The following is a 19,393-nucleotide window of genomic DNA, read 5'->3' on the forward strand; positions in this document are numbered from 1 at the left end:
CAGCTTTGTGTCATCTACAGGTCTCATAAGGAAGCCATTTAAGTCTTCATCCAAATCGTTGACCAAAGTGTTAAACACATTAAGACCAAGTTCAGGAGCACTCCACAGGTCGCTTCTTTCTGTGAGGTTTAAAAAGATTTGAGAGACATAGTTTCTGGGTAATTTAATAATTTTATTAATAAGGCCAGCAGGTTATTAATAAAAGGTTGGTCATTTACCTCTCTTTCTTAGCCCAAAGACCCCTGATGGCAGTGACCTTATATGCTCTTTAAAGAGAATGTGTTCCTGAGGGTTGCCTAATCGCCTCTGATTGGTTAATCAAATGGGAGGTGGGGCTATCTTGGGGTTACATGACTTAGGTCACTCAAATCTTGATCAAAGAGACATCAATTTCGGTATCACCTATCTCGATAATAGGGAAAATCAACATTTTTCTAGGACCTATCTGAGCAAATTCAATGAGCAGGAACGTACTCATTAGCTCAAACTTAGAATTTCTTTTACTGTTTGATTAGATCTTGGCCTGGGTAAATCTCTAAGAGAGATTTCCTACACTGGTTGGTTTCTGGATGAGGAAGTAGAAAAGGACAAAAACCTGGGACCTGATACAATAATTAGTTATTAAATATAACAGAGAAATACTCATTTCTCACATTTCCAAGTTTTTGGAGAACCATCAATGACTAAAGTTTGAGTCCAGCCATTCAGCGGGTTGTAAATATCAAATCGCTCTGTGATCTAGCTCCCAATCGTCTCCCTGTGAATAACATGAGATACAGCATTGGTGTCTGTGTTTCACATAGCCTCTTGTATTTGGCTTTGCTGGGACCTGTTAGTCTTCTTTTAGGAAGAAGTCTAGCAAGCTTGCTCTTGTGGTTTCTTATCCCATAACAGAGTAAAAGCCATGTAGGGGACATGGGGTGGGAGGGTGCGTCTCGCTACATAGTAACATTGACAGCTGATAGGTAGCAGGACAGCAAAGGAAGAAGGCCAGAAATTATAGGGGACAAACACAAGAACTCGATTGTAGCCGTTTTTGTTTTTAAAAATTTTATCGATACCTTTTCTTTCTTATTACCTTCATTTTCAAAACCCCTCTTCTCTCCTTCCTGGTTCAAATCTGGCCTCAGACACTAAACGTGTGACCCTGGGCAAGTCGCTTCACCCTGTTTGCCTCAGTTTCCTCATCTGTCAGATGAGCTGGAGAAGGAAATGGCAAACGACTCCAGTATCTCTGCCAAGAAAACCCCAAATGGGATCGTGTAGAGTCAGACATGACCGAAAGGACAGAACAACAACAAACAATTGATCATTATGGTTACACAGTGTTTAGCTGAGTTTTGCTTTTCTCCTTGCATTAACATCTTTATTGTCATTATTTGTGGTGTTTTCCTCATTAAGCTTACTTCGCTCGTCATCAATCCATAGAAAGCTTCCTTTACCTCCCTGCATTCTCCATGTTCATTGTTTCTTAAAGCATAATAATATTTCATTGCCTTCTTGAATTAAAATCTGTTTGGGGGGGCAGAGCCAAGATGGCAGCTGGAAAGCAGGGACCTGCCTAAAGCTCACCCCCAGGACCCTCCAAACACCTATAAAAATGCTCCGAACAAATTCTAGAACTGCAGAACCCACAGAATAGCAGAGGGAAGCAGGGCTCCAGTCCAGGACAGCCTGGATGGTCGCGGGGTAAGGTCTATTGCACGGACCTGGGAGCGGAGCAGAGCAGAGTCCAGCGTAGGTGGCGCCCGGACCAACCAGGCCAGGAGCCGGGCAGAACAGGCCCTAGTGCACTGAATCAGTGAGCTGTGGTAGTTACCAGACTTCTCAACCCACAAACGCCAAAAACAACAGAGACGGTTAGTGGGAAGAGCTGCAGGGGACAGAGTGAAAAGAGTCCACAGTTTAGCCACCACCCCAGGGCAGCGGGGGTGGTACAGCTACAAAACTACAGCTGCAGTTGCTTCCTGCCCCAGGCCCACCTGGTGGGAGGAATTAAGTGGCAGATCAGAGCAGGAGTGCAGAGCCTGCTTAAGATCTGAGTCAGGTCCAGGTTGGTGGTTCTTGGGGAAGGAGGAGTGCTCTGAAAACAACAGCACATCCCCTCAAGCTTGAGACAAAGTACTCTATACTCTACAAGCAGTCATACCCTGACAAAAAACTCAAGGGTCAAGTAAGTTGACTGGGAACATGGCCAGGCAGTGAAAACAGACTCAGGTTCAGACTTTGGAATCTTTCTTTGGTGACAAAGAAGACCAAAACATACAGCCAGAAGAAGTCAACAAAGTCAAAGAGCCTACATCAAAAGCCTCCAAGAAAAACATGAACTGGTCTCAGGCCATGGAAGAGCTCAAAAAGGATTTGGAAAAGCAAGTCAGAGAAGTAGAGGAAAAATTGGGAAGAGAAATGAGAGTGATGCAAGAAAACCATGAAAAACAAGTCAATGACTTGCTAAAGGAGACCCAAAAAATACTGAAGACAATAACACCTTAAAAAATAGACTAATTCAAATGGCAAAAGAGCTCCAAAAAGCCAGTGAGGAGAAGAATGCCTTGAAAGGCAGAATTAGCCAAATGGAAAAGGAGGTCCAAAAGACCACTGAAGAAAATACTACCTTAAAAATTAGATTGGAGCAAGTGGAAGCTAGTGACTTTATGAGAAATGAAGATATTATAAAACAGAAACAAAGGAATGAAAAAGTGGAAGACAATGTGAAATATCTCATTGGAAAAACCACTGACCTGGAAAATAGATCCAGGAGAGATAATTTAAAAATTATTGGACTACCTGAAAGCCATGATCAAACAAAGAGCCTAGATATTATCTTTCAAGAAATTATCAAGTATAACTGCCCTGATATTGTAGAACCAGAGGGTAAAATAGAAATCAAAAGAATCCACTGATCACCTCTTGAAAAAGATCCCAAAAAGAAAACTTCTAGGAATATTGTCGCCAAATTCCAGAGTTTCCAAGTCAAGGAGAAAATACCGCAAGCAACCAGAAAAAAACAATTTGAATATTGTGGAAACAATCAGAATAATGCAAGATCTAGCAGCTTCTACATTAAGGGATCGAAGGACTTGGAATATGATATTCCAGAGGTCAATGGAGGTAGGATTAAAACCAAGAATCACCTACCCAGCAAAGCTGAGTATCATGCTCCAAGGCAAAATATGGGCTTTCAATAAAATAGAGGACTCTCAGGCTTTCTCAATGAAAAGACCAGTGCTGAATAGAAAATTTGACTTTCAAACACAAGAATCAAGAGAAGCATGAAAAGGTAAACAAGAAAGAGAAATCATAAGGGACTTACTAAAGTTGAACTGTTTTGTTTATATTCCTACATGGAAAGATGATGTGTATAATTCATGAGACCTCAATATTAGGGTAGCTGAATGGAATATATATATATATATATATGTCTATACACACACACATATATATACATATATAGACAGAGGGCACAGGGTGAGTTGAATATGAAGGGATGATATCTAAAAAGAAAAATCAAATTAAGGGATGAGAGAGGAATATATTAAGAGAGGGAGAAAGGAAGAGATAGAATGGGGTAAATTATCTTGCATAAAAGTGGCAAGAAAAAGCAGTTCTGTAGGAAGGAAAGAGGAGGCAGGTGAGGGGGAATGAGTGAATCTTGCTCTCATCCGATTTGACCTGAGGAGGGCATATCATACACACTCAATTGGGTATCTTACCCCACAGGAAAAAAGGAGGAAGGAGATAAAAAGGGGGGGACGATGGAAGGGAGGTCAGATGGTGGAGGTAATCAAAAGCAAACACTTTTGAAAAGGGACAGGGTCAAGGGAGAAAACTGAACAAAGTGGGATAGGATAGGAAGGAGCAAAATATACTTAGTCTTTCACAACATGAGTATTGTGGAAGGGTTTTACCTAATGATACACATGTGGCCCATGTTGAATTGCTTGCTTTCTTAGGGAGGGTGGGTGGGGAGGGAAGAGGGGAGAAAATTTGGAACTCAAAATTTTAAAAGCAGATGTTAAAAAAAAAAGTTTTTGCATGCAACTAGGAAATAAGATATACAGGTAGTGGGGCATAGAGATCTGTCTTGCCCTACAAGAAAGTAAGGGAAAAGGGGGTAGCGGGGAGTGGGGTGACAGAAGGGAGGGCTGACTGGGGAACAGGGCAATCAGAATATATGCCATCTTGGAGTGTTGGGGAGGGTAGAAATGGGAGAAAATTTATAATTCAAACTCTTGTGAAAATCAATGCTGAAAATTAAAAATATTAAGTAAATAAATAAAAGAGAAAAAAAAGTCTGTTTAGCTGTTCTCCAGTTGTTGATCATCTACTTTATTTCCAGTTCTTTGCTACTTTGAAAAGAAGCATGACCATTTTTAAACTCCACTTAACTTCCTTTACATGTTTTTCATCTGCCCCCTTGGCTCCATTGTATCTCATGGTAATCTTTGTAGCGAGGGGACTTTCTTGACAAATAGTTTCAGCTTCTTTAGATCTTGAAAGTAGTCTTCTGCCTTCAGAGAGAAAAATCAGCTTTTCAAGGTAACTGTGCTTGAGGTTACAGCCCTATTTTTGATTTTGTATAGCTATTTTTTTCCCCTTAAGCTCCTCTTTTTTCCCCCCAAAGTCTGAGTTCCAAAGTAATTCTTCCCCCCCTTCCCCGTATTTAAATGTTCTTTCTTTTTTCTTCTTGACAACTAGTAAAATTGTATCTTTTCCTTTAATGTTTAAAAGCTTGGTGTGGATTTGGATTTCAGGATGTGCCATATCTCCTTCCATGCCAACTTTATCCTTTTAGGAAATTTTCTTTCTTTAGAACCAGGGATGTAGAGTGCTGAAAGAGCAAGGGACCTCTAAGTATCCACATAGATCTTGCCTCTCATTCCTGGAGTGCATTCCCTCTTCACCCCCATATTTCAGAATCTTCCTTTCCTTTTAAGATTTAGCTTGGGTCCTGTTTCCTCCTTGTAGGACTGATGCCTCTGTCCAGCTGATACTGTTCTCTCCCCAGATTTTCCCAGAGTAATTTGTCTAGCTCTCTCCTGTGCCTTCATCCCACTCTAGATTCACTTTACCTGTATCCTTGTCATGTTCCACTGATAGAAAGTAAGCCACTTTATGTTTGTTCCCTGGCTTCAGAGAGAGTCAACATATTTGAAATTTAGGTGTTGTAGTGGATATAGCAGTAGACTTGGGATCAGGAAGACTCATCTTCATGAGTTCAAATCCAGCCTCAGCTACTAGCTACTAGCTGCGTGACCCAGGGCAAGACACTTAATCCTGTTTGTCTCAGTTCCTCATCTGCCAAGAAAACCCCAAATGGGATCATTTGCGACTGAAGAATGAACAACACCTGTTGTCCCATTGGTGAATGTTGTTCGTAGAATCTCAGAGTTGGAAGAAACTCCAGAAGTCATCTGTTTCAACTTGTGTCTGAATAGTAGTCCTTTCTGAAATGTTGTTGATGAGTAGTCGTCCAGCTTATTGAATACCTGCAGTGATGTAGAACTCACTCAAGGAGCCCATTTCACTTTTGAATGCTTCTCTTAGTAAGTTTTGCTTGGTATTAGATGGAATCTACTGTGTCTGCAACTTTCATCACTTTGCACAGAGCCTCCCCCATAGCAGATGGTTATAAATGTTTGTTGAATTTGAAATATCATATTCTATCCAATGATCCTAGTTCTTAGATCTGGAGCTAAATAAGTCTAATTCCTTGCCTAGAGTTGGGCAAAACAAATATTTCATATCTGTTCATCTTCTAGAAGGGTTGTCTCTCATATCCATGGTCTCCCTTCTATGTCCCCCTCCCCTTTAGGTCTTCCTTATTCCAGTTCCTTCATGATGCTTTGCCATCTTTATTTGCCCTCCTTTTGGATGCCCTGGAGCTTGTGGATGTTGTTTCTAAACTGTGATCCCTAGATTTAGACACAGGGCCCTGGATGCATTTGAATGGTACTCTCTGTGCCCTCCCTCCTCACCTCTGCCTCCTAGATTCCCAAGGTTCCTTCAAGTGCCACCTGTTTTAGGAAGCCTATCCTGATTCTCTTCACCTCCATTTGTAATGCTGTGCCTCCAGAAATGTCTTTGCATCTATTTTATATATATACATGTATGTATGTATGTATATATGTATATGTATGTGTGTGTGTATGTTTATGTATAGGTTATTTATCGCACCTCTGCCACCAATAAAAAGTAAGTTCTTGAGGGCAGGGACTGTTCAGTTTTTCCTTATGTTATCTTTAGCACCTAGCAAATTGCCTGATAGTAGACTCTTAATATGTGCTCTTTCAAATGGATGAAGAATTCCCTCATTTTGGACATTTTTCTTATGGAACTATAGCCTGGGGTGATATTTAGTGTTTTGACTGTCACTTCACACACACTCTTGGCTCACATTTAACTTGCAGTCTGCTAACAGCTTCAGATCTTTGTTGCACAGCAAGTACTTATGTGGTTGATTTTTTAAAATCCAGCCATTGGACTGGACCTTTTGGCAGCCAGGATGGTGAGGGCCTCAAGGCTGTGATGTCTTAGGATCTCTTGAAGGAACTGGGGTTATTTAGACTGAAGAAGAAAAGATGTGGGGAGGTATGATGATATTTAAAGAATTTTCATGTGGAAGAAGGTTTAAATTTGTTCTGTTTGGCCCCCAGAAAGCAGAGCCAGAAGTTCCCAAGAGGCAAAGTTAGTCTTGACATAAGGAAAACATTTTTTAACAATTGGAGATACCCCTAAGTTGCATGGGCTGTCTTAGGAGGGTAGTAGGTTTCTCCTAATTGCAGGTGTTTTAAATAGAGGTTGGATGACCATTGTAGGGTGTCTTCTAGTGGAGATTCTTTTTCAGTTTTGAGTCCCCTTAGTTGGCTGCTTAGGTCCCTTTTAGCTTTATAATTCTTAACTTTTATCAAATTTCATCTTACTGGACTTAGCCCATTGCTTTAGCCTATAAATGTCATCTACTGTCAAACTATTCTTTTGCAGATTTGGTTTGACTTTTGAAAACTTGATATGCGTGTAATCTATGCCTTTAAGTAAGTCCTTGATACAAATGTTAAACAGAGATAGGCCAAGGGCTGCCCTGTGGCATTCCATTATGCCTTTTTTTTTTTTTTTTGAGTAGAGGTTTTCTTGTATGTAGTCTCTTTTAGGAAGTGTTTGATAGGAATTCTAATGTAAACCAAGAATCCTTTGAGTTGAAGAAATAGATTAATTTGATTGAACAATTAAATAATACTGTATGTATGGTTAAATAATTTAATCCTTCTCAAGAACCTTCTCTTGACAGGGAGGATCACTTTTTGGTCTTGCTCATTTCTCATCAAATCAAAGTCATGAAAGCCTACCGAGTACATCTGAGCCCAAACCTACTAACAGAAGAACCAAAAGTGTTTATACCCCATTAGAAATGCAGTACCTAGAAATAAAAGAGCAACATAAAGATGCCATCTTGTGTATTGAATGCGGATACAAATATAGATTCTTTGGAGAAGATGCAGAGGTAAGTTGCTTCTTTCAAATATTTCAGACTATTTTTCTTATCTGGTAGCATATAGATTGTAGTATACAGGGTTTTATAAAATTTTTGTTTCATTTTCTGGATTGGCCTTTAAAATATACCTATTTACTTTTTGTTTTTATGTAAAATAATTTAATTCAGAAATAAAAGAATTTTTTTTTATTCATCATATACACATAATATGCTAATTGGTTTTGATTTTTGACCTTCTATACCCTGGGCAGAAGAGTAATTCTGCAGGCATACACAGCACTGTTAGATTTTTATAGGTTTAGGGAGATAAAGAAAATATTGTTGTGTATTTTTTTAAAAAGCTTTCAGATTCCTCTGCTGGCCCTTAAGGTGTAGCAGTTAAATTTTGCAAAAAGGGAGTAAAGCAGAGTATTCTGCACAGGAAAATGGGATTGGGAATTTAGTGAGCCTGTATGTATTTATATTTTTATTTTGCAGATTGCAGCACGGGAACTCAACATATATTGTCATTTAGATCACAACTTTATGACAGCAAGCATACCCAGTCACAGACTTTTTGTTCATGTGCGCCGTCTTGTGGCAAAAGGACATAAGGTCAGCTTTGGCTTTTCTTGGTTGGTAAATGAGAATGGCAGTTCTTACAGACACTAGAAAAAAAATGAGTCTTGTAATGAAATTAGTTTGAAAGACCTCAGATTTGTATTTTGGCATTTGGGAGAAATTTGGTTTTTCTAGTCTTTATTCTTGGCACTTTGTCCTCATTGGGTTATATTTTGGTCAATTTTTTAATGCAGCTAAATGTGGCAGAAGGGCAACTAGGTGGTGCAGTGGATAGAGCAGCAGGTCTGGCGTCAGGAAGACCTCAGTTCAAATCTGGCCTCATTTACTTACTAGCTATGTGACCCTGGGCAAGTCACTTAACCCTGTTTGCCTCAGTTTTTTTCTTCTGTAAAATGAACTGGAGGAGGAAATGGCAGACCACTCTAGTATCTTTGCCAAGAAAACCCTAAATGTTGGTAACAAAGAGTCAGACATGACTGAAAACAACTGAACAACAGCAACATATGTGGCAGAGGGATTCTGAATAATTCGTCTGGATAAACTTCTTAAAGTATTTCCATGTAGTACTCTCACAGAATCTGGTGTCTCCACATTAGGAATGTGTTGCATTCTGTACATCCAGCATGTATGACTTAGTCTTTCTTAGGTTTAAAATGCAAGTATTTTAAAGTCTGCCACTTGGTTTTAATTTTTTTATGGCATATTCTTTTACAGGTGGGAGTTGTCAAACAAACTGAAACTGCAGCACTGAAGGCTGTTGGAGAGAATAAAAGTTCTCTGTTTACCCGAAAATTGACTGCTCTTTATACTAAGTCTACACTTATTGGAGAAGATATCCTTTTGGAGTTGATAATTTAGTTTTTAAAAGTTGCTAATGCTTTTTGGGGAGCATTTTTTTTAAAGAAGATAGGTTTATATAATTTCTCTTTTGAGTTGATAACCTTTTGACATAGCAGGAAGGCACATCAGAACGTGGTTATGTGCAGTAATGATGTTTGATGGAAGATACTCATATGAAAGTGGGGGAGAAAGCAGTCAATTGACTTAGGGTTGAGAAAATAGATTTTTGGAAATGGCCTGCTAGAGGACAATGATAGTTTATTAATGTCTTTTATTTTTTGGTGAGGACACAATTATATTATGAAAGCTCCATTATTGGAGAGACTGTTTCAGGGACAGACTTTGCAGTCAGAAACTTCATTTCCAAAGGTAGAAATAATGTGAGATGCACAGGACTCTGTTCCAGGACTTGGATTTCCTCTTTCTGCCATATCTTTTCAGGGCACATCTCTTTCTGTTTGTTGAGCCACAGCTTTGCAGCTTCCTTGGTCTATTTAGTTATAGTCCTGTCAATCCTAGGGTGAATTTTGGTGACAGGGAGGCTGCATAAAGATTTTCCCCAGCCCAACACACACAAATGCACAGGCTATGTGATACATTCCTCTCAATTGGCCATTCATCTGGCTTACCTGCTGAACCGGGATACTAGTCCATTCAGGAGATTCTTGTGCATTAGGTTGCATGACTGCCTCCTACTCAACTGCCACCTGCCCCATCACTTCTGGAATTTCTTCCAAATTCCTCATTGCTTAGGCCAATTTATATTAAGGGGAGCTTTGCTCTTAAAAAGTGTGTCAATTGAGGTCTTAATTGATTTCTTCCATGTGTTTTTTTAGCTACTTTCTCTTTTCATTCTTTGTCTTTTTTACTTTTCCATTTCTTTCTACTGCTTTTCACTTTTTCTCATTTTTTTCCTTGTCAGTTACTAGGTATTTTAAAGTAAAGAGGGAGGCTACTTACATTGTGTCTTGGGTGCTTTGGTGTATTTGTGCTTTCATTTTTGGCATTAATTTTATGACGAAGGCTCAAATCTCAGGTAGTGTAACTTACTAGAAGATCGGTGGTAACTATTTGAATATGTACACTTTTTTAGATGCTTTGTAAGTAAGAAGATAGACTATTTTGAGGACATAGTTTTTGTGCTAGCAGGCTATATTGAGATAAGCTAAGACCTAGAATCACAGAATGTCAGATCTGGGAGGTGCCCAGTTCAGACTTCTGTGGTTCTAGAAAAGACCCTGGTTTGGGAGTCAAAGGACCTTGGTGCAAATCCCTACTCTACTACTGCCACCTTGTTGACCTTGGGACAATTATTTCTGTTTTAGTTTACTCACTTAAAAAACGAGGGGTCAATATCTCATGACCTTTCAGGTCCTTTTTAGCTCTAAATCTATAAACCCATGGAACTTAGAGTAAAAAGAAGACTAAATGTTTAACTAAACATGAGATACAAAGCTTATATGGGAATCCTGTGAGAGCATGGATAACTGATCCTTTCCTGATGGAGAAAATAGAGAATAGGTTTGTTGTTGTTAACAGGAGTAGGACAAATCAAGTTTATTTCCTTTAATAACTATTAAATGTGAATCCCTTGATGAAGCTAGATGATCCTGTAAGTGTTGAAGAAATAGCAAGTGATACATCTAACAATTATCTCTTGTGCATCTGTGAAGATAGGAAAGATAAACAAAAGGGGAATATCACATTTGGCATTGTGGTAAGTATGTTTGGGTAAAATATAAATGATAGTGTCTGATAAAGATTTCCTATAAAACTTGTCGTGGTACATACAACTGATATGGTGCCAAAATATTTTTCAGATTTATCATTAACATAAAAAATGTCTTTATTATATGCTTAATTGTTACTGCCATTTTATGGAATTATTTTAGGAACTTCATTGAGTCAGGCCTTGTCCTCTACAACTTCACAATTTAAGATGGACATAATTATGTAGATAGACATGCATAGTAGTTTAGGGTTGTAGAATGAAAACGTTTAACAGTGACATAAAGTGTTTTACAAATTAAAGATAATGTGGGTGTTGAGAGCATAGATAAATAATAGTGTGTTAATCATTGAGGGTAACCACGGGAATATAATGTCTATGCTTGGGAAGATAGTCAAGGCAGAAAAGGATCAAGTTCTTTAAAAGATTAAGGAAAGTTTTAATTCACCTTGCAAATATAATTTATACAGCTTGGCTTTCCTAATCTTCTCCAGTCAGTTTAAGTGTAGTATATATGTCATGCACTAACATCCTCTTGTGATGTCTCATTTCTTGCCCAGGGGCTAGAAGAACTGAACTACAGCCATATTGATATTCTTGTTGTAAATGAAGTTGACATAATGTTGTTATATCATGCCTCATGGGCTTTTCTCTGAGATGTGAATGCAGAGGTAGGCAGAAAGAATTTTATTATGTAATCTAAAAGCAAAAGAAACATTATTTCATAGGATACTGATCATCTTGCCAAGCAATCAGTGCACAAGATGAATATAAATGAACACATCATTATGAAAATAATCCATTGCAGAGGGTGAAGAAGTTGAGAAATCCTGTGAAGAAAGTGACTTCTATTCAACCTGTATTTTGATAATCATTGACTTCATTGTGAGAGGAATTTGGGAAGATAGTGAAAACTGTTTTCGAAAATTTAGGTTCAGGATGATGAAATGCAGGGACCAAAGACATAAACCTCTTTGTTGTGAATACTTAGGTCTTAAGAAGAGAGTTGGATGGCAATCACTGAATAACACCATTTTGAATGATCAAATTGACTATAATCTTAAAGATAGAAAATGGCTAACATTCATGATCATTTAAATTTTTTTAAGTTGAAAGATTTTATATTTTGTTTTTCAAATTGTATGTGAAAACAATTTTTAGCCTTCTTTTTTTAAATTTTGAATTCCAAATTCTCCCTTTTCCCCCATCCCCCCACCCTGAGACAGCAAGCAATTTGATATAGATTATACATGTGCAAACACGCAAAACATATTTCTAAATGAGCAGTGTTGCAAAAGAAACACACCAAAAAAACCAAGAAAAATTAAAAAAAGTAAAATATGCTTCAGTCTCCATTTAGACTCCATCAGTACTTGTTCTGTAGGTGGATAGCATTTTTCATCATAATTCCTTTGGAATTGTCTTAGATCATTGTATGGCTGAGAAGAGCCAAGTCATTCACAGTTGATCATTGTACATTATTGATGTTACTGTGTACAATGTTCTCCTGGTTCTGCTCACTTCACTTTGGATGAGTTCATATAAGTCTTCCTAGGTTTTTCTGAAAGCATCCTGCTTGTCATTTCTTATAGCACAGTACTATTTCATCATAATCATATACCACAACTTGTTCAGCTATTCTCCAATTTGTGGGTATCCTGTCAATGTCCAATTCTTTGCCACCACAAAAAGAGCTATTATAAATATTTTTATACAGATCAGTCCTTTTCCCTTTCCTTTGATCTCTTTGGGATACAGACCTAGTAGCGATATTGCTGAGTCATAGCCCTTTGGGGTGTAGTTCCAAATTGTTATCCAGAATAGCTGGATCAGTTCACAACTCCACCAACGGTTCTTTAGCGTCCCAATTTTTTTTGCATCTCCTCTAGCATTTGTCATTTTCCTTTTCTGTCACATTAGCCAATCTGATAGGTTTGAAGTGGTACCTCAAGGTTATTTTAATTTGCATTTCTCTCCATAGCCATTTCAGAATCAAGTGTCTGCATGTAGTTTGATCATTGGCCAGTTAAGCAAGGGGCTAAATAAGCAAAATTCAAAGGAAGGGTAAAGATAGAGACAAGACACACTAGGCCAGATCTATTAGAACAAGATGCATCCAAAAATAGGAAATGCAAAAAAGTATAGATTCTAACTCCATCACCATTGTTTAGAGAGATCATCGCAAAATCATTGCTGTGATAGGGCTGAAAGGTCTCAGAACCAGTTTCATCCCACAAGTGTTTAATAGAATCTGAGTTGGTGGGGACCTCACAGTTAATTTCTTCCGACCTGCACTTAAATAGAAATTCTACAATATCCCTAACAAAGAATAATCTTGTTATGCTCAAAGACTTCCAGTTAATCTCTATGCCAAGAAGGGAGACATAGTAGCTAAGGTCAAGACTAGTTTAGAGCACACAGTGGTTTGCTCTGTGCAGGAGGATGGAGGAAGACTGAATAGTATTGCCTCAAAAAACAGTAAAAAGTCAGTTGTGGTTTAAATGAGCCTGTAGAATGCTTTGTGTGAGAATCAACTAAGTCATCATCTTAGGGTATTTTTACGTGGAATGGTGCGTGGTGGCCATGAGTAGGCTGTGATATTTTGCCAATGAAAAATTGTCTAGGAGAAGCAGTGTAAAGAATATCATTAAGAGGAATGCCTGCCTGGAAAAGGAAGTGGACAGGCCATGTAGCATGAAAAAATCCTAATGGACAGCTGGGTAGTTCCCTAGGATTCATGCAATAACAAAAGGTTGTCAGAAGGACCACAGAAGATCTACGTAAAGGAATAGAATCCTCCTTCTTATTCTTTTAAGATTAAGCTGCGTATATACTGTCAGGATGATCTTGGTCATTTAACCTATTAGCTCTAGGCACATTTCTGAATCTTTTCAGTTGTAGAGAAGATACGGACTTGAATTAGTCATGGGAGTTTCCTTACCTAGGAGTTCCTCTATACCAGTGAAATCAGAGGTCCAGTCTCTGTCCCCTTACCCTAACCTACATACCACTCAGTTTGTTCATCTGTTTCTCACTCATTGGTTCACCTTCTTTTCAGGTCATACATGTTCTCTTTCATGCCACTTCTCACATGTATACCATATTTGGTAAAATGCTGTACCTTACGGATACTTGTCATGTATATAACTTTATATTACTTTGGGTTATTGATAATTCTTGCTCTTTTGAGATCATGGAGTTGCATGATTTGTATCCATCTGATAGAGCATTGGGAGAATACTGCTGTTAAAAGGATGGAGCAGCCTGGGATCTTGGCAAGTGTTACCCAATTTCTCTATTATTATAATACAGTCTCTTTACTATGTCCTCTAATGTTCTGGGCCTAGTTCAGCGTCCACTTTTAATACTCGGGAGTATCCACCTATGCTGAAGCAATCATAGACCCTTGAAAGTGCTGAAATGCATGACCTGGCTCACTTATGGAAATTTGCCCATTTAGGATCATTTGGAATTCTTGGAGTCATTAGCTCTAGTGTGTATTATGCACAAATGAGATCCTTTGACCAGCAAGAACTTCTGCTTGCCTTTTAAAATCTTCAAAACAGTCCTCAGAATCTCTTTTATGTGTTCATAATTTATTCAGCTTATGTCCAATCAGAGGGAATGATGTTTGCTCTATTGTTAGGCCATTTCTGAAATGGCTCAACATAGCATTTGTTTTTGAATGTCGCTAAATGGTGTTCCTAAATGAGTTAGGACCAATGTGGCAGCTTGCAGTTAGGTATACCTTCTTGTCATTGGTCAGATATTGGCTCTCATGGGAGTAGTAAAAATAATAATAATTAATGATAGCTGATATTTATGTAATGCTTTAGGTTTGCAAAAATGTCAGAAGTTAATCGTAAAGAGCGTACTAGAAGGCAATGTACCTGTAACAACAATGTTGCTAACAGCTGCTGCTGAGGTGTAAGACCCAACAAGACCAACAAGAGCTGCCAGCACAGGTTCTTTGATCTGCTTTTCTAAGGAAAGCAACTTTAAGGGGTTAACAATCTCACTTTACTCAAACATACATATATCATTCACTTAGTTCGGAGGGAAGAGCCAGCACCCTGAACTTCAGAGCAAATATAAACAGAAATTACAAACATACATTATATAAATAGAGCAAAAAACACAAACCAGTCTATCTATAGCAATACATAGTTACCAGCAGAGGAGTACCAACATCTGGGTTTCTTCAAAGCCGGGGGGCTCCAGTGGCTACGCAGAGTCTCCACACCAACACTCTTCCAGTAAGTGAGAGCCCCAAACAAAGTGCTAACCTCTGAGTTTATATATCCTTCTTAGGGCCCAAAGGCTTCATGCCTAATCAGCAAAGGGGTGTGGGCCAGGGGCTTTGCACCTAGTAAGATTTAATCAAAGGCACTTGATTACTTTAGCATTCTGAAAGAGAAAACATTAAAAAAATGAAAGTCCCACATTAATTACCAATACAGAACCTTGTTAATCCTTAGCATTAGATTAGCTGGTTAGTCCTTAGCATGAGGCAATGAGGCAGTATGATATTGTGGAAAAAAAAAAGTATTTGAAGTCAAAGGATATGTGTTCATATCCTTGGTCTATGAAAATGAGGGAGGGGAGATTGTAACCAATGAACTTCCACCTCTAAATTTATGTTCTGTAGGGCTGTTTCCAGGACTAAAGTTAAGTTAACCAAAGTGAGTGATCTGATGTGTGTGAGCAATTAAAAGGGATCTATAGTAGTTTATCCCTTAAAAGGAGGGCATGAATTCCAACAAAAAGTTTCTAATTCATTATTAGGAGACTTTTTCATGAGAATAATGAGACTGTGAGAACTCTTGGTTGCCTAAATTGAGAAAAGTTCAGTGTATGTAGTGCTCGAAGTTTATTTTGGATAGCATTCATAAGACAATAAGGCACTACTGAGGACATAGCATCTTTAGAGTTACTTCCTGGTTTGACTGATGCTCAAGCCAACTAATATTGATGTGTAGAAAATACATCCTTTAAAGATTACAGATTTGTAGTAAAGAATCCTTGAAGGACAAACATGGATTTTTACAAATAAGAGCAGACACTAGAAAAACAAATTAAGGTCTGAAATGCTAAGATGGGCACTTTTGATTGTTGTTAATTCTTTGTTATTTTTGCCTCTCCTCTCTCTGCTATTCCCTCTTCCTTCTGTTTTGTTTTCTGGTTTTGTAATATTTCCTCTTTCACTAAAAAGCATAAAAGAGGGTTTTATGATATTAAATAGTATAAAATCTGTACTTTGCTAGTCCAGCATAAATGTTCTTGGCTCTAGGCAGTTGGCTAATTGCAAAGCAAAGCTGTTTCTAGTTTTGGAATTTAAGTGTTTATTTCCAAACATTAATATTTCATTTTTGAGTAAAGCTATTTGTTTCTCTTGACTGCTTTTCTTTTGCTCTAGTCAGCATCATTTGACTGCAAGGTTTTTTTTTTCTTTTCAGAGTGGATGGGTGATCTCCTTGAGATAAAGGAGAAACAAAAATGGATTACAGCTGTGTTTATAGATTTTAAGAAATGTGTTTCCTTTAAAATCCACTTATTAAGTGAAGTGTAGGGTGCTACTGTTTAGGATTATAATTCCTTCTTAAAAAAAAAAGAAATTGTTTCTCATTGGGTGGTAAGGAAAATGATTTGTTGGTCTTGAAAATGTGTGATAGGGTTCAAATAGTGGTACTTTTCATAAGTCTGAGTTGTTGCTGTTGTGATGATGACGATCAATGACAACTGACTTTTTTTTAAAATCTCTTGTATGTTTTTAAAATATTTGAACTGTTAGGCTTATATAACCTATGTGTACAGAGCCTGGCATATAATAAGTGCTTAATAAATGCTTGTGTCCTTCCTTAAACATAGCAAAACACTCATTTTCCAAATGACTTGGCACACTTGTTTTTCAGGGAGTGCAGCCTGCAACTGGCGAAGTCATTTTGGATAGTTTCCAGGACTCAATATCTTGTTTAGAATTAGAGACCCGCATTTTAAGATTGCAGCCCGTTGAACTTCTACTACCATCAGAGATGTCTGATCACACTGAGAGATTCATCAACAGTGTAACTTCGGTCAGGTATGTGTTTACATTTTTTTGTGGGGGAAATAAAATGGATTTGGTCATGGTAGTGGCTATCCATAATAAATCCTTGTTTAAGGTCAATTGTTTTAAAAGCTAAATTTCTTTAGTAGTAGCCATTTATGAAAGCAATACAGAGTTCATTCCTGAAAAAAAAAATTGTTTGAGTTTGAAAATGCCTTTTCAGGTATCAGGTTTTATATTTCATACCTATTATATATTTCATACCTCTAATCATTAGATTTCTCTATATGTAAATTCACATAAATTTGAAATAATTTCATATGGGAAGCACCATGTTGGTTGATTGTCATTCAGGTTAATAACTGGTTTTTTTCCTGCCTCAGGTTAGCTACATTCTTGCCCAATGAAGTCTTCCCTTTATAAAGGCTCCTATTTGAAGGAATTGAAAAATATGTTTAAAAAAGAAAATTTAAAGTTTTACCACAAGAGGGCCCCATAGCATTTCCTATTTCATGAGTCACCAGGCCAGTACTTTAAATGATTCAGAAACTGTTTGCTTTTATTTCCCAAACTGCAAAACTGCTTGTGTGGTTTTTTTCCATTTAGTAATATGAGTGTTCATGTAAATGATGTAGGATGGAATTAAGTTGTAATTATTTCTATCCAATGTAAAACTTTCAGTCTTGTAGTTGTTTGTGTTTTACCTAACCATGAAAATAGAACACTTGTGGGGGATGGCAAGAACAAGGGCAAAACCACCCCTTTGTGTGGCTGAGGTGGAGTGGAGGAGCAGGTTATGGAAACTGAGCAGATGGAAGATTTGGGAAGTTGGAGTATTTGAGGGAGCATCAGTCTGTCTGTTGAAGTTCTCTACTGTTAGGGGAGGAATTGAGGTGGAGAACATGACTGTGAGCCAGGCACTGAACTCAGCGAGGAATAAAGGAGAATGTTATGGTCGTCGATAGATATTGGCCACTAGAATTTGGATTGGGTGTTAAATCTGAATAATATAAATTTCGAAGGAAGAGAGTGATGGAGAGAGAGTGAGAAGGGGTTTGGAAGTGACACTAGGAAGCATGGAGTCTTATGATGATTTCTTGAAAGATGATGTCTAGGCTCTTTTTTTTGATCGTGGCTTTCAGGTAGTCCTGAATCTGTTCTCCACGTCAGTGGTTTTTCCAATGAGATATTTCACATTGTCTTCCATTTTTTCATTCCTTTGGTTCTGTTTTATAATATCTTGATTTCTCTTAAAGTCACTAGCTTACACTTGCTCCAATCTAATTTTTAAGGTGGTATTTTCTTCAGTGGTCTTTTGGACCTCCTTTTCCATTTGGCTAATTCTGCCTTTCAAGGCATTTTCCTCATTGGCTTTTTGGAGCTCTTTTGCCATTTGGGTTAGTCTATTCTTCAGTATTTTTTTGGGTCTCCTTTAGCAAGTCATTGACTTGTTTTGCATGGTTTTCTCACATCATTCTCATTTCTCTTCCCAGTTTTTCCTCTACTTCTCTGACTTGCTTTTCCAAATCCTTTTTGAGCTCTTCCATGGCCTGAGACCAATACATAGTTTTCTTGGATGCTTTTGATGTAGGCTCTTTGACTTTGTTGACTTCTTCTGGCTGTATGTTTAGATCTTCTTTGTCACCAAAAAAGGAATCTAGAGTTTGAATTTGAGTCTGCATTTGAGTCTGAGTTTGCTTTCGGTGCCTGTTCATGTTCCCAGCCAACTGCTTGACCCTTGAGCTTTTTTCAGGATATGACTGCTTGTACAGTAGAGAGTGCTTTGTCCCAAGCTTTAGGGGCTGTGCTGCTGTTTTCAGAGCTACTTCTACTCCACCGTCACTGCAAGCTCTGCCACAGCAGCATCTCCTCCTCCCCCAAGAACCGCCAACCAGGATTGCGATCCAGATCCAAGCAGGGCAAAGCAAGCCCTGCACTCCCTCTCTGGTCTGCTGCTTGATTCCTCCCACTGTGTGATCCAGGGACTCTGGAAGCAGCTGATGCTGGAGCTCTGGAAGCAGCCACAGGAGCTTGGATCACTCTCTAACCTGATCTAGCAGTTTGCCCACTAACCTGCCCTGTGGTCTTTGGTGTTTGTGGGTTTAGACGTCTGGTAACTGCCACAGCTCAATGATGCATGGCCCTAAGGCCTGCTCTGGGCCAACTCACGGTCTGGTCTGTCCTGGCACCACCCACACCGGGATGCACTCCGCTCCCAGCACCAAGCTGTCCTTATGCAGACTGATATTTTATCTTTTTGAGGCCCAGAAAGCCCTCCTCACTGCAGGCGGGAGCAAATTTGGGAGAAGCTGTTCAAGAGGTAGGAAGAGGAAATACCAGGTGGAAGGTAGTCTCCAAGGCACTAGAGAGAGTGCTGGGGTGAAGAAAGAAGCCAGTGGAAGCAAGTGTCCACATCTGGGACTGACACAACTTACTGAGAAGGCCCTTTTCCATTGTGTTACTGTCATACTACTCTGGCAACTCAGAGAAAAGGGGCAGAGGGTGGGAGGCAGATTACTAGATCCCAGATGGATTGATGCAGGCTCTCTGGGAAGGCCCTGGGATGAAGGGCCCACTGGGAAGATGCTGGCGAAAAGATTAAGGCTACTAGAGACAGGTGACTGATCCAGGAGTGATACTGGGCTCACAGAGACCCTTTCTAATCTTATACCACCATGTTACTCTTTGCATAACCTACTTTCTATTCTAATTTTCTATTCTAATT

At 38.7% G+C, this 19,393-nt stretch overlaps 1 protein-coding gene across 1 annotated transcript in view; it reads left to right on the forward strand.

The window, feature by feature from the left end:
• The window catches only part of MSH3 (mutS homolog 3), a 202,550-nt gene that overhangs the window by 7,320 nt on the left and 175,837 nt on the right, over positions 1-19,393 (forward strand). Inside the window, exons 4-8 of the mRNA XM_036764612.1 lie at positions 7,289-7,501; positions 7,970-8,086; positions 8,768-8,885; positions 10,474-10,610; positions 16,535-16,701. Coding sequence (XP_036620507.1) covers positions 7,289-7,501; positions 7,970-8,086; positions 8,768-8,885; positions 10,474-10,610; positions 16,535-16,701 — 752 coding nt within the window. The remainder of the gene's footprint in view (positions 1-7,288; positions 7,502-7,969; positions 8,087-8,767; positions 8,886-10,473; positions 10,611-16,534; positions 16,702-19,393) is intronic.

Source organism: Trichosurus vulpecula, chromosome 1 (assembly GCF_011100635.1).
Source record: "Trichosurus vulpecula isolate mTriVul1 chromosome 1, mTriVul1.pri, whole genome shotgun sequence".
NCBI classification, from domain to species: domain Eukaryota; kingdom Metazoa; phylum Chordata; class Mammalia; order Diprotodontia; family Phalangeridae; genus Trichosurus; species Trichosurus vulpecula.